At 45.7% G+C, this 14689-nt stretch overlaps 1 protein-coding gene across 2 annotated transcripts in view; it reads left to right on the top strand.

The window, feature by feature from the left end:
* The first annotated feature begins 2161 nt into the window (after positions 1-2161).
* TNC (tenascin C) overlaps positions 2162-14689 on the top strand; it is a 59928-nt gene continuing 47400 nt past the window's right edge. Inside the window, exons 1-8 of one of the 2 annotated variants that reach the window (XM_012641175.1) lie at positions 2162-3583; positions 4952-5215; positions 6314-6429; positions 7179-7335; positions 10593-10862; positions 11613-11798; positions 12038-12127; positions 13936-14199. In XM_012641175.1, coding sequence (XP_012496629.1) covers positions 2317-3583; positions 4952-5215; positions 6314-6429; positions 7179-7335; positions 10593-10862; positions 11613-11798; positions 12038-12127; positions 13936-14199 — 2614 coding nt within the window. In that variant the 5' untranslated portion in view covers positions 2162-2316. The remainder of the gene's footprint in view (positions 3584-4951; positions 5216-6313; positions 6430-7178; positions 7336-10592; positions 10863-11612; positions 11799-12037; positions 12128-13935; positions 14200-14689) is intronic. The other variant, XM_012641176.1, reaches the window with a different exon arrangement.

Here is a 14689-nt window from a genome sequence, read left to right as displayed (position 1 = left end):
AATTGGGGCTGGAGGAGTAAATAGGGAAACTGAGGCCCAGGAGGAAGATGGGGTTCCTCAAGGTCCTGAAATGAGTGTCTGAATTACTCACACCCCAGTGTTCTTACAAATGCACAGTGCTGTCTGTGGTAGTGCTGAGGCTATGAGAATTGGGGAAAATGTTCCAATTTAGCAGTGAGGAGGATGATCACATTCATGAACCAAGCCCCCTCGGTGTACCAGGTATTGTGATTATTATCTCATTTAATTCTCCCAACAACCCTGTAAGATAAGGTTTAGCTCTCTCTCCTGCAGATCTAAGAACTGAGACTCCAGGAAGTTCACCAACTGGTACAAGATGACACAAAGAGTAATAAGAGACAGGGGCTGTGAATGTGCCTGGGTGTCTCCAGAGCTCGTACTCTCCCACCTGGGGCCCCATCCCCGTGGGCATCCCATCTTGTGGAATTACATCGTCTCCATTCTCTAAAGTCGATAGAGCCACGGGAGTTTCAACAACTTCAAATCAGAGATGAAAATCTATGTCGTTTGCCACTCATAAAAAAAAATTACCAAAAAGTACTTGGAACCACCCTAAGTCAACTACTCTTATGGTTCTACAGGGCATGCTCTAGGTTTCTAAGGCAATATTTTTTTAAAGTTTTCTTTATGCATAATTTAGTTTGCCTTCTACTTCTGTCACTCCCTGGCAAAATGCAGATGAGAATACAGAGTAGGATTAATGCTACATAGCAAGTTAAAATAATCGTTTAGAATAGTGCTGTCCAGTGAAAATATAAGGTGAGCCAAATATGCAATCTTAAATTTTCTAGTAGTCCTATCAAAAAAAGGGAAAAGAAACAGGTAAAAATAATTGTAATCATCTATTTTATTTAATTCAATATAGCCAAAATATCAGTTTTTCAGCCTGGAATCAATATAAAAATTATTAATGGATACTTTACACTCTGTTCCTTTGTACTAAGTCTTTGAAATCCAGTGTGTATTTTGTACTTATAGCACATCTCAATTCATACTGGCCACAACTGAATGCTTAACAGCCACATGTGGCCCTTGGTTATTATACTGGACAGCACAAATTTAGATTCTCACTTTTCAAACCAACTCTTTTTTTTTTTTTTAAGTTTCCTTCCTTTCTGCTGTCAGGAAGGAAATCAGGAAGGAAATAAAATATATTAATATTTGCACAACTGTACCTAGGTACAGAGAACATAGAGGTAACTTCAGTTTCTTCCCATTAGGCTCCATGGAGATCAGACTAGTGACTCTTGCAAGTCCAGCAGAGACAATAGTTAGGTCTCAAAGTGTGGGGCGATGTCAGTCCTGGCCTCAGATTTCCCAGCTCGACCACCACTCAGCCTTCAGGATAGGGAGGGACAAAAGAGAGAGGCACGAGGGTTTTCTGGGGACAAAGCCAAACTAAAAGGTGTACTGATAAAATTAGAAAGCCACTCCCTAGCTGCCTCATTTCAGTTATGGAAAATTAGAATGTTTTGGTCACGTAAACCCACATACCAACTTGAGTCCACCCAAAATAAACTTTGGGAGAGAAGACAAAGACAACAACACCAAGCACAAGAGTGAGCTCTTAATGTTTTCATTTAACTCTGACGGAACCCCAGGGAAGTGGGCTATGAGGAACTGAGCGCTAGAGGGTCTAAATCCCTTCCCAAATGTGGCACAGCTATTGACCTTAAAGAGTCAGAATTAAGTTGAGTTCAAAAACTCTTTCTTGGGCATCTCTTACGTGCTGACCTTGACTCGGCACTGGAGAAGTAGCAACACAGCCCAGTCATGCATTTCCACTAGGCGGTGACTCATACTGGAATCGTGGGACTTCTTGCAAATGCAATAAAAACTGTGGATCCTCTCCCCAGGGACAGAAATACACACACACGCATGCACTCATGGGCACATGCACGTATGCACACTCCTACATACATATACACACACTAACTTTGCCTGCAAGTCTGTAATTTGGGGGAACACAGGTTAAGATTTCCTACCTGATGCAGTTGGATGTGAGTCCCATCTGATTTTACACACTGAACACTGGTTTCCAGCCAGATGGAGCCTGAGGATGCAACCACCCTCTGGCTGGTTTGAATCTGGGCATCTCCAAGAAACTCGGCTGCTCGAGCCCAGCTGAAAGCTTCTGCTCTCTTTGTTGCAGGCCGCCTGGACACCAGGCCCTTCTGCAGTGGCCGGGGCAACTTCAGCACTGAAGGATGCGGCTGTGTTTGTGAACCTGGCTGGAAAGGCCCCAACTGCTCTGAGCCGGAGTGCCCAGGCAACTGTCACCTTCACGGCCAGTGCATGGACGGGCAGTGTGTCTGCGACGAGGGCTTCACTGGTGAGGACTGCAGCCAGCTGGCCTGCCCCGGCGACTGCAATGACCAGGGCAAGTGCATGAACGGGGTGTGCATCTGTTTCGAGGGCTACTCGGGAGCTGACTGCAGCCAGGAGATCTGCCCCGTGCCCTGCAGTGAGGAGCACGGCACGTGTGTGGACGGCCGGTGCGTGTGCCAGGAAGGCTTTGCCGGTGACGACTGCAGTGAGCCCCTGTGCCTCAACAACTGCTACAACCGCGGGCGGTGCGTGGAGAACGAGTGTGTTTGCGACGAGGGCTTCACGGGCGAAGACTGTAGTGAGCTCATCTGCCCCAACGATTGCTTCGACCGGGGCCGCTGCGTCAACGGCACCTGCTACTGCGAAGAGGGCTTCACGGGCGAGGACTGCAGCAAACTCACCTGCCCGCACGCCTGCCACGGCCAGGGCCGGTGCGAGGAGGGGCAGTGCGTGTGTGATGAGGGCTTTGCCGGCGTGGATTGCAGTGAGAAGAGGTGCCCTGCCGACTGTCACAACCGCGGCCGCTGCGTGGACGGGCGCTGTGAGTGTGACGACGGCTTCACGGGAGCTGACTGCGGGGAGCTCAAGTGTCCCAACGGCTGCAGCGGCCACGGCCGCTGCATCAACGGGCAGTGCGTGTGTGATGAGGGCTACACTGGGGAGGACTGCAGCCAGCTGCGGTGCCCCAGTGACTGTCACAACCGGGGCCGCTGCGTCCAGGGCAAGTGTGTGTGCGAGCAAGGCTTCAAGGGCTACGACTGCAGTGACATGAGCTGCCCTAATGACTGTCACCAGCACGGCCGCTGCGTGAACGGCATGTGCGTCTGTGATGACGGCTACATGGGGGAAGACTGCCGGGATCGCCGATGTCCCCGGGACTGCAGCAACCGGGGCCGCTGCGTGGACGGGCAGTGCGTGTGTGAGGACGGCTTTGCTGGTCCCGACTGCTCTGAACTGTCCTGTCCGAGTGACTGCCACGGCCGGGGCCGCTGCGTGAATGGGCAGTGCGTGTGCAACGAAGGCTTCATGGGCAAAGACTGCAAGGAGCAGAGGTGTCCCGGTGACTGTCATGGCCAGGGGCGCTGCGAGGATGGCCAGTGCATCTGCCACGAGGGCTTCACGGGCCTGGACTGTGGGCAGCGCTCCTGCCCCAACGACTGCAGTGACTGGGGGCAGTGCGTCTCGGGCCGCTGCATCTGCAGCGAGGGCCACACCGGGGAAGACTGCTCGCAGGGTGAGTGCTGGTGCGCAGGCCAGGGTGACCACAGCCGCGGTTGGGTGGACACCTAGTATTTGTTGCAGAGCTGTGCGTGTATTTACAAACACGTGCCGACTCTTTGATTCTCATTCTTTATATGTATAAATGTGTTTATATTAAGCACACACACATGCTGGCTCTTTGAGGGGGCCCTGGTCATTCAGTTATTACAGGGCTACCTGCTCAGAGAGGTTATGTAATTGTCCCAGGGACACACAGTCAGTCCATCACATAGCTGGTATTTGAGTCTGCCTAACTCATCCACACCGAGTTTAACATCCAGAACCCAAGATGTGGTAGATTAAGGGATAACCTCCCATTTGCTAAATATCAACCTCCTTTCCTACTCTCCACTGACCTCAAACCAATACTAAACAAAATCTCTCTTTTTGGATGGAAGTAAAAATTCAACTGAATCGAACAGATGGTGACATTACATAAAACCAACTGTTTTAAATGCTAAAGACTAAATGCCTAACATCCACAGGGTAGACCTGTCTCTTAATTGTCTTTCGTTACTATTTTTTATCCCAAGGACTGTAAGCTTCCCTGAAGAAGCACTGTTTCCAGCAGTTAGCACAGGGCCTAGTATGTAGTAAGTATATAGTAAGTGCACACTAAACACTAGTATATAGTAAGTGCACACTAAATGCTGGTTAAATGAAAACACAACAAAGAACAATGATACTCACGTTGAATGAGAGTCCTCTTTGTACTACTCTCATCCACCCGTGTTATAATTGTAATAATGGAGAATTTCTGCCTTGATTAAAGCTATTGGTAGCTAGGAATAAATAAAAGGATCCATGTTTAACATGGCCAAGGCAGGAAAGCCCAGCTGGAAAGACGACCAGCATAGCAGGGAGGACATATGAGTTCTGAACCTGACGAGGTAAGCAAACTTGGGCAAGTGCCTCTGCCTCATTCCCATCTAGAAAATGAAAGAGTTGGACCAGATGAGCCCAGAACACCCTTCCAGTGCTAAGGATGTGTAACTGAAAGTTCAGAGCTGGGAGTCAAGCTCAGACTGCACTTTCTCATGCCAGTGACCTGAATCTGAACGAAGACCCAGGGCGTGGAGAAATAGAAAGAGCCAGAACAGTGAAGGCCACTTTGCTGACCCGGGACATCAGCCCAAAGGTGATGGACTAGCGGACAGCCCCCACAGGTCCTAAAGAGGGACACAGCAGGGGGTCCTCTACAATTTAGAGACTATGGATTTCAAGGGGAGAACTTCAGACCTCTGTTGCCGACAGTGGAAGAGACAGGTCAAGGGAAACAAACCTAGAGGGATTTCTATAGGGCACGTCACTGACCCCAGATGTCCTCTCTTATCCTTGCCAGTGTCACCTCCCAAAGACCTCGTCGTGACAGAAGTGACAGAAGAGACCGTCAACCTGGCCTGGGACAATGAGATGCGGGTCACAGAGTACCTGGTTATATACACGCCTACCCACGCAGACGGCTTGGAAATGCAGTTCCGCGTGCCCGGGGACCAGACGTCCACCACCATCCGGGAGCTGGAGCCGGGTGTGGAGTACTTTATCCGGGTGTTTGCCATCTTAGAGAACAAGAAGAGCATTCCCGTCAGTGCCAGGGTGGCCACGTGTGAGTGAGCAGAGATCTTCCGGGCAGCCTCACCTGCCCTCAGCCCACCGGTGCATAAGCCCCCTGCCTTGGCCCCCACCACCTTACAGTTGTTCTTTTTAGTTATACCAATTAAGAAGCCAGAAACCAGTTAAGTCCACTGAACAGTTTCTTAAAGAAATTCCTCATTTTCTATTAATATAAATTCTCCCTCCTTGTCCTCCTATATCCTTCCTGCCAGAGAGAATCATTACAGATAATGCTTAACAAGTGTTTACTATGCACCAGACTTTGTCTTAATCACTCTACACAGACTAACTCATTTAACCCTGTGGGACAGAAGCTATTATTAAGCCCATTTTACAGATGAGGAAACTGAGACTCTGAATGGTTAAGCATCTCATCCCAAACCACACAACTAACAAGTGTTAGAGGTGAGACTTGAACCCTGGCAGTCCTGGCAGACTTACACTCTTAGCCACTCTACCACCTTTCAATGGAGCTCATTGTCTATTTTTTTTTTTTAAGTGGAAACACTAGGATTCAAGTTATTCCTTTATGAATTTAGCATCAGTATAATTACCTCCATGCCTGAAAATCAAGCTGTGGCTAGAATTTGGCCCTTTCTTGCTTAGTTGTAATTACACTGGATGCCATTTATTGAACTTGTGCTACATGCCAGGAACCAGGCCTGGCATCTACAGGGAATATACCATTCAACCCTCAGTGCATTCCCAAGGAACAGGCATATTTATACACCTCCTTCTCCCAGGTGAAGTAACTGAGGCTCAGGACATATTGTGCAACGTGCCCAAGGTCACGTTGTTAATAATGGTAGAGCTTAGATTCTAGCCCAACTCTGTCTGATTCCAAAGCCTGTGCTTATTCTTGGTTTAACCATATGAAATTGCCAATATCACATCATGTTTCTTCCTAACGTTAATTTTCGTAATGCCTCTCAGCAGACTGCATCCCAAAGAAACTTGCAATCCACTCCAGCTCTGGCTGTCAGCCCCTGACCATGGCAGGCGTCCACTTAGGGTGTAGTGGAATCCTGGCTGTGCTGCCCCCACCACACACTGCCCCATCCTTACGTCTTCTTTGTGCTGTTCCTTACAGACTTACCTGCACCCGGAGGCCTAAAATTCAAGTCCATCAAGGAGACATCTGTGGAAGTGGAGTGGGATCCTCTGGACATTGCTTTTGAAACGTGGGAGATTATTTTCCGGAATATGGTAAGGAGCACAACAGAGCAGGGGTATTAGACCTTGAGGACCTGAAAGATGGTCAAAGCGTTCTGCAGACTTTTATATCCACTCAATTTCCTTAGCTTTGGTGGAGGACAGACTCTAATGAGCACCTTGTGTGATTGCATCTATATTTTAAGTGATGTTGGTTTTCCCGTGATTTTAATAAGTGGGTAAGTTCAGCACTCAGGACTGAGAGCCTAGGTGAAGAGAAGTTAAGTCATCTCCAGGCTCTGATTGCCACTCAATGTCTTGCAAATCTCTACTTGGAGGAAAAGAAGAGAAGAAGAAGTGATCCCTCCCTCAAAATGCCTCCAGGCATCTCTGACTTGAGCAACTCCTCTCTCCAGGCCTGGATCCTCGTTTCTGAATTTAAGCCAGGCTCTGCCACTTAATGAGCTGTGTGACTATAGAAAAATCACCCTACTTCTCTGATGTAGGCCTCAGTCTGTCAGAGGAGAGGTTGAGCCTGTGGCTTAAGAATCCCTTTGGCCTCTCACATTCTGTCATTTGACTTATATGTTGAAGGGGTGAAGAGAGCTTCGCGAGAGGCAGAAATGAACTTGAGAAACGTCTTTATTATCTCTGTATTCTCAGACGTACTGATGTGTGCATAGTGAGTGCTTTATGAATAGATGAAAGAATAAGAGAAACAAACTAATGCAGAATGAATGAATCACATAAATACAGAGACTGGCACCTCCTCTAAAGCTCACCAAGCTGCTTCTATCTTTCAGAATAAAGAAGATGAGGGAGAGATCACCAAAAGCCTCAGGAGACCAGAGACCTCTTACCGGCAAACCGGTCTAGCTCCAGGGCAAGAGTACGAGATATCTCTGCACATCGTGAAAAACAATACTCGGGGCCCTGGCCTGAAGAGGGTGACCACCACCCGTGAGTATCACCTTTAATGCCAATGATAGTACAATGTAAAATGTACTATGATAAAGTTAGTACAATGATAAAGTTGGTTGTACCTCATAGCACTGGGTTGAAAAGTGCTTTCTTATATAGCACCTGCATCATTTCGCTTTACTACATTTAAAGAAAGCCCAAAGGCAGTGGCTTAAAATAACAGTTCTGCAGTTGGTGATTTGGAGTTGGGCTGGGTTCAGCAAGTTGTCTGTTCTTGACGGGGCTCACTCTTGCATCTGTGTGGTCGAGGGGCTGGTTGGCCTAGGGTGGTCTCAGCCGGGATGGTGCCTTTCTGCTGGCCTGGGCTTGTTCACATAGCTGTTGAACAGGCTCCTAACTGGCATTAGATCATTTCTGCCAAAGCAAAGCCCAAGGCCAGTTTATATTTAAGGGATAGAGAAACATCCGTCTCTTGATGAAGGGAGTTTCAAAGTCACATTTCACAGGGACATGGATGCAGGAAGATAAATAACTGAGTCCATTATAATCTACCACATCATCTAACTTACTATTTAGCACCTGGTTTTATGACAAAGGCAGGGCAAATATTAATGTTATTATATTTCGAGAGTAGAAACGAAGGCATAGAGAAGCTAAATCACTTTAACTCACATCACATAGTTAATATTATGAGGGTCACAACTTTAAGCCTGGGTAAGTTCAATACCTTTAACCCTTTTACCACTAGCATTGAAGAGGCTCTGGTTTGTGCAGAATGTTGATTCCATATTTTTAACAGGAACCTAAATAAAATTTCACTCAATAATGTCAGAACTTCTTGGGGTAGAATAGGATTTAGCGCTACTAGATCATTGCATGGGAAAAACATCTGAATTTGGAGGTGTTCTTCCAGGAAGGAAATTTTTAAAAAGAAAAAAAAGAAAGAAAGAAAGAAAATAATTTTGCATTGCCATATAGGAAAACCTCTTTATTTTCTTCATGATAACATATCTGCCAACTCTTTAAGGAATTGACTTTTCTTGGCAGGGGGTTGTTGGAAAAGTTAAATCTGTTGACTAACGGCAAGAAAGAACATCTTACATTTAAATATTTGCACATTTTGCCTTAGCTAAGAGCCAATTTATAGGATTTTCTCCTTCATAAGCAAGTGTTTTCCATCATCTTTACAGCTCTCTGTGGTAGGTAGAAGGCATGTACGGACAGGAAAAAAATCATTAGCTCACCAGAAAGGCACAGAAAAGATCAAGCAAAAGCTATTTGCTCTCGAGAAGGCACATCGAAAATACAAAAGGCATTTCTTTTCACCTGACCTTTTCTTTTTAATCAAAATTTTGGGATTGGCTGTTTTATTTTCTTTTTATTTCAAGTCAAACATCCCAACATTTGAGGTTTCGTAATCACATAAATACCAACATTAAGGGACAGATATTTACCTGTTTATTTTGCTGATATACCTGAATTTTTTTCAGGTTTAAAGGGCCTTAAAACTTCCACTGCAAAATACCTTTGGCTCCTTCTCCCTGTCTATACAGAGGTTGTATTGTATCTATTTTGGACACGAGAATTTGTTTGAAAGGCATTGTCATGTAAAGGGGGAAGAGCATGGCTTTGGATCCAATCAGTTCTGAGTGTGAATTCCATCTTCACCATTCACCGTCACCTCGGAAAAGTCCATTTCTTTAAGCCTCAGATCCAACATCTGGAAAATGGGTTTACAGTGTCCTGCTTGTGGTGTTGTCATAAGCTCCATGCTTGACACATGATAAGCACAGAGCAACATTAGTTTCTGCTGACACATGATAAGCACAGAGCAACATTAGTTTCTGCTGACACATGATAAGCACAGAGCAACATTAGTTTCTGCTGCTCAAGGGTCTCAGATCCGGGAGATGTCTGTGTCCTTCACTGCATCCAAACTTCTTTGATGAAAAGGGTGCTAAGGAAAGTAGTGGGTACGATTTGGATGCTTGCTACCAGCTGTAAGAACGCAGGACAGGCAGCTTCACTGTCAATTTTTGTAGCATCGTTTTTGTATGTGTGCTTTAGTTGTTAAAGTAATTTGGAAAAGCATAATTTTTATTGTGCATTTTACGACTTTTATCATCTGTGAGCTGAGACTGATACAGCAACACCTAGACTTCAAAAGACAGACTCTGCAGCTTTCTCACAATCAGCTATGAATTATTCCTCCTTCTCATTCCCTGCATAAAGCCAAGTTCCTTTCATCTGATACTGTTTACTGAACCAATGCTGAAAACATACACTTAACTATTAAAAAAAGAAGAAGAAATATTTACTGAATGCATAAGATTCGCCTGTCTCTATGCTGGGGATTAAGAAAGGCCAAAGATCCACTTTCTGAATGAGTGAATGAATGAATGACTCCCTTTAAATAGATTCAAACTGTAGAGAAATTTGTTACAGAACAATGAGAAAGGTGCAGTGTTAGAAGGCTCTTGAAGGACAGTGGCAGTCACAAGGAGGGAATATGTGTTTACCTGGTTGCAGCAGGGTTAGAGAAGGCTTCTCCTTAGGGAGATTTTGAAGGATAAATAGGAGGTTTTTAGAGGGGAAAGGGGCAATCTCGGGAAGAAAGGAGAGAGCAGCATGTGCAGAGACCAGGTGGTGACAAACAGCATGTGAGCTCCCAGAGCCCTGAGCAGCATGCTGTCAGGGTACAAAATGCAAGAGTGGGCGGGGCAGGAAAAGCCAAGATGAGCATACAGATAGGCAACACTTGAGAGAGCAGTGACGTTCTTGCCTGAATTCTTTTCATCAAAAAATAACTTTCCATACACTGTCAAGACAGTCTTCTATCTCACTTTTCTGCTTCATAATTCTGATGGGAAAGTTGTCCACCATCCAGGAAGTTTTGCCTAATTAAAAAAATCAGAGAGATTAAGTCAATTTTTTACAAATGAAGTAGCCCTTAAGCATGTTTCCTGAACTTACAAGAACAGTAATAATAATAATAATAAAAGAACAATCCTTTTTTGTGTGTCTGCCATGTGCCAGGCTCTATGCTAGATGCTTTGCAAGCTTTATCTCCTTTTAATTTGAAAACCAGAAATAGAAACACTAGGGATACCTGCCATTATTCCCACTTGTAGCTTATCAAACAGGAAATGGAAGCTCAAAGAGTTAAAATAAAGTCAAGTGATCAGCGTACACCTAAATATATGTCCACAGATCTGGAGGGCTGCAATGCCTTCTCTGTGCTCAGCCCCTGTCACGGTCCTGACCTCTGACCTTGCTCTGTATTCCGCCCATCACAGGCTTGGATGCCCCCAGCCAGATCGAGGCGAAGGATGTCACAGACACCACCGCTTTAATCACCTGGTTCAAGCCCCTGGCTGAGATTGACGGCATCGAGCTCTCCTATGGCATCAAAGATGTGCCGGGCGACCGCACCACCATCGATCTCACACAGGACGAGAACCAGTACTCCATCGGGAACCTGAAGCCCGACACCGAGTATGAGGTGTCCCTCACCTCCCGCAGGGGTGACATGTCGAGCAACCCAGCTAAAGAGACCTTCACAACAGGTAAGAAGCCTCTTTCTGTTAACAGCCACAGGAAAGAAAGGATTGAAAGAGTTCATCCCATTCCATGTTGGGGTATCATCCAGGCTGATTTTACAGTAAGAAAAATGGAGTGGGGATTCCCACTGCTTTAAATTTCATTTTAAAATATTGTAGCAATTAATTTTTCAAAGAAAAAAATACCTAAAATAATCCTCTAAAGTACTTTTTGGGGGGGCATACATAGAAGATGTTGGTCTGATAGTCTCAGACAAAAATTCTGGTTAAAGTAAATTCAAATAAATATTTTGAAAATAATATACAGTGTATGGAAAATATAAATATTAATAACAAGAAAGCCTCCTAACCTCTTAGCCTATGGCATTATTTTAAATGTACCAAAGCATCAGTCATTCATTCGGTAAATATTTTTTCAGATCTCAATGAGCACTATATGAATTATTAGAAATACGGTGCTAAAACACAATAGACCAGTTCTTACTCTCATGAGCTTATTTGTATTTTCGTTGTCCTATAAGCACAAAGTCTTAAAAAAACACACAAATGACTAAAGTGTCACACACATCAATAATGGGGAAATGTACCAAATCTGTAGTATTGTTTGGATTTGTGCATCAGCTATGGAGACAGAGAAGTGTGGGGGCTATTTCTCTCCACAGGCAGGTGCCTGTCATATATCAGTTTGAATTATCAAATACTCCTCTCCTGGTGCCTGGTGTTTTCAATGCAAATGTTCCTTCTTCTTCCAAATAGGCCTGGATGCTCCCAGGAATCTCCGACGTGTCTCCCAGACAGACAACAGCATCACCCTGGAATGGAGGAATGGCAAGGCGGCCATAGACAATTACAGAATTAAGTACGCACCCATCTCTGGGGGTGACCACGCCGAGGTAGACGTCCCGAAGAGCCAACAAGCCACCACGAGAACCACACTCACAGGTGAGCTCTGTGCACCTGGTCCAGCCGGCCCCAGGGGGCCCTCAAAGGGTGGGCACCTGCTCCCGCATGTCCCTTTTTGCAACCTTCCAGAGAGAAATAAGCCCACTTTCCAGAAATTGCTCTCCCTGGGACTGCAGTGAGTTAGCTAGCAAAACATTCTGGACATCAGGCCATTTTTACCATCTTTTGAAAGTCTTTCTAGTTTCAGGCTGAGTCTCAACCTGCACATTCTCTCTCAGGTCTGAGGCCAGGAACCGAGTATGGGATTGGAGTTTCTGCTGTGAAGGACGACAAGGAGAGCAATCCGGCCACCATCAACGCGGCCACAGGTGAGGCACACCTGGGACTCCACCTCCTCTGAGCCAGCGCTGAGCAGACAAGGCAGGCCAGCGAGGCCAAAAGCTATTTAAAAAGAAAACTAAGTAGAAGCCCAGAGGAGAAAGGGACCTGCAGTACCATCTAGATCGGGTGTCTAAATTCAAAAGTAAAATAAGCGTGGCCCGTCTAAAGGATGCCGACACTACTCCCTCTGCACGGGAAGAGGAACAGGGTTTTTGTTGTTTTAAGAATAACAGGAACCAGGCTTTATAAGAAATCCACAAACATTTTTAAGTTGGTAACCAATTCTACTTTTAAATAAACCATTGCCTGGTCAAAACACATCTGGGGGGTTTTCTCTGAGGAAATTTTATGCCCCCATCAAGCAGACCTCAGTGGCAGGACCACAGTTAAATCCAGGTCCTGCCCTTATGCCTTGCACCCTGCAGCCGCAGCCTCTGGGTAAGGATGGTTTGAGACCATTGACTCTTTCCTCAAATGTTTTTTTTGGAAAATTTGCACTGCAAAAAGAAAACTCTTCCCTCTGCCTCTTCACCAGCCTCCGCCTTACTTCCCCCCAGGGACTGTGAGGAAGAGGAAGGCCAGTGTGTAAAGAGAACATAGATCATGCTTCATTGAGCTTCCGTGGTATGCAGGATCCAATGCTGGGCTCTCACACACATACTCTTTTTTTTTTCTGTCTTTTGAGTTTAAGGTAATTATAGATTCACATGCAGTTGTGAGAAATTATACAGAGATCGCCTCTACCCTTCACCCAGTGTCCCCCAAGGGTAACATCTTGCAGAAATATAGAACAATATCACAACTGGGAAATTGACATCAATACAATCTATCCACTTTATTCAGATTTCTCCAGAGTTGGGTGCTCTCATTTGTGTGTGTATGTGTGTATTTAGTTCTATGCAATTTTACCACATATGTAGATTTGTGAATCCGCCACTAGAGTCAAGACACAGAATAGTCCCATCACAAGAATCCTACGAGTGACCCTTTATAGCCACAGCCACCTCCCTCCTTACCCTCTGCCCAACCCTTGGCTCTCACTAATCTGTTCATCTCTATAACTGAATGCTGCAGAAATGGATCCCTGCATGTCGTAGTCCATTTGAACTACTATAACACAAACGCCTTAGACTGGGGGGCTTATAAGTAGAAGAAATTCATGTCTCACAGCTCTGCAGGCTGGGAAGTGCAAGATCAAGGCACTGACAGACTCGGTGTCTGGTGAGGACCTGCCTTCTGGTTCGCAGAGGGCCGTCGCTTTGCTGTGTCCTCACAGGACAGAGGGGTAAGGGATGTCTCTGGGGTCTCTTTTATGAGGGCATCAATCCCATTCATGAGCCTCCCAAAGGTTCCCACGTCCAAGTACCATCACACTGGAGATTAGATTTCAACACATGAATTTTAGGGGGACACAAGTATTCAGTCCATGGCGATACAGTATGTAACCTTTTGAGACTGGCTTTTGTCCTTCAGCCTAATTCTCTTGCGATCCATCTGAACCGTTTCTTGTGTCAATAGTCTGTTCCTTTTAAATGCTTTTAATTGAGTAGCATTTTATGGTATGGATATACCACTGCATGATTCTTCATCTTCAAAAAATCCAACACGGTAAAGTATAACCAGGCCTGTTCTACAAAGGTGGACAAAGGGACTCAGAGAGGCGAATCTGCTGTAGCCACACAGCCCCTCCATGGCAGACCTAGGATTCCAGCCTGGAGGTGGGTGACTTTCAGCCCCAGGAGCAGCCCTTCCTGGCAGCCTGAAGAGTGTTCATCTCCTCTCTCTTCTCTCCCAGACTTGGACACACCCAAGGACCTTCGGGTTTCTGAAACTGCAGAGACCAGCCTGACCCTGGCCTGGAGGACACCGTCGGCCAAGTTTGACCGCTACCGCCTCAACTACAGCCTCCCCACGGGCCAGCCTGTGGAGGTGCAGCTTCCCAGGAACACCACCTCCTACGTCCTGAGAGATCTGCAGCCAGGGTGGGAATACACCATCCTCCTGACAGCCGAGAAGGGCAGGCACAAGAGCAAACCTGCGCGTGTGAAGGCATCCACCGGTGAGTCCGCCCTGAGCTCCTTCCAAACCCGCTGTTGATTCTCAAGTTTGCAGATTGCCTCAGCCGGGTTGTCCTCACCTGAGAGGCCAGATGGGAAAACCTGCTGCCTTCTCCACACACGAAGCCCCTAAACACCACTTTGAAAGAGCCGCTTACTTGTCTTTCCCGAGTATGAACTTTTCCTCTTGTCAACTGATTCTGCAAAGTTCTCTCACCAGGCAATAGTGGTTTTTAAATATTTCTTCCTAGGAGAACTTAATGCCCCAGGGTTTGCATTTGTCTTTGTTTTTTTGTTTGTTTGTTTGTTGTATCAGTTGTCTTACAGAATCTTTTAAATTGCTTCTTGTTTATTTCCCTCCTTTAGCCTAACAATTAATTTATTTTTCATTTTATTTCTTTTAATGATGACCAAGATGTTGGTAATAATTCTTTGGTTATTTTCCATGAAATATTTTTATTCCAGGTCTTTTGCTTTCCATCAAGGTTACCC

The sequence above is a fragment of the Propithecus coquereli genome, unplaced genomic scaffold (genome assembly GCF_000956105.1).
Source record: "Propithecus coquereli isolate 6110/MARCELLA unplaced genomic scaffold, Pcoq_1.0 Scaffold163, whole genome shotgun sequence".
Classification (NCBI taxonomy): domain Eukaryota; kingdom Metazoa; phylum Chordata; class Mammalia; order Primates; family Indriidae; genus Propithecus; species Propithecus coquereli.
The sequence above is the reverse complement of the archived record's forward strand: the minus strand, read 5'-3'. Positions and strand labels throughout refer to the sequence as shown.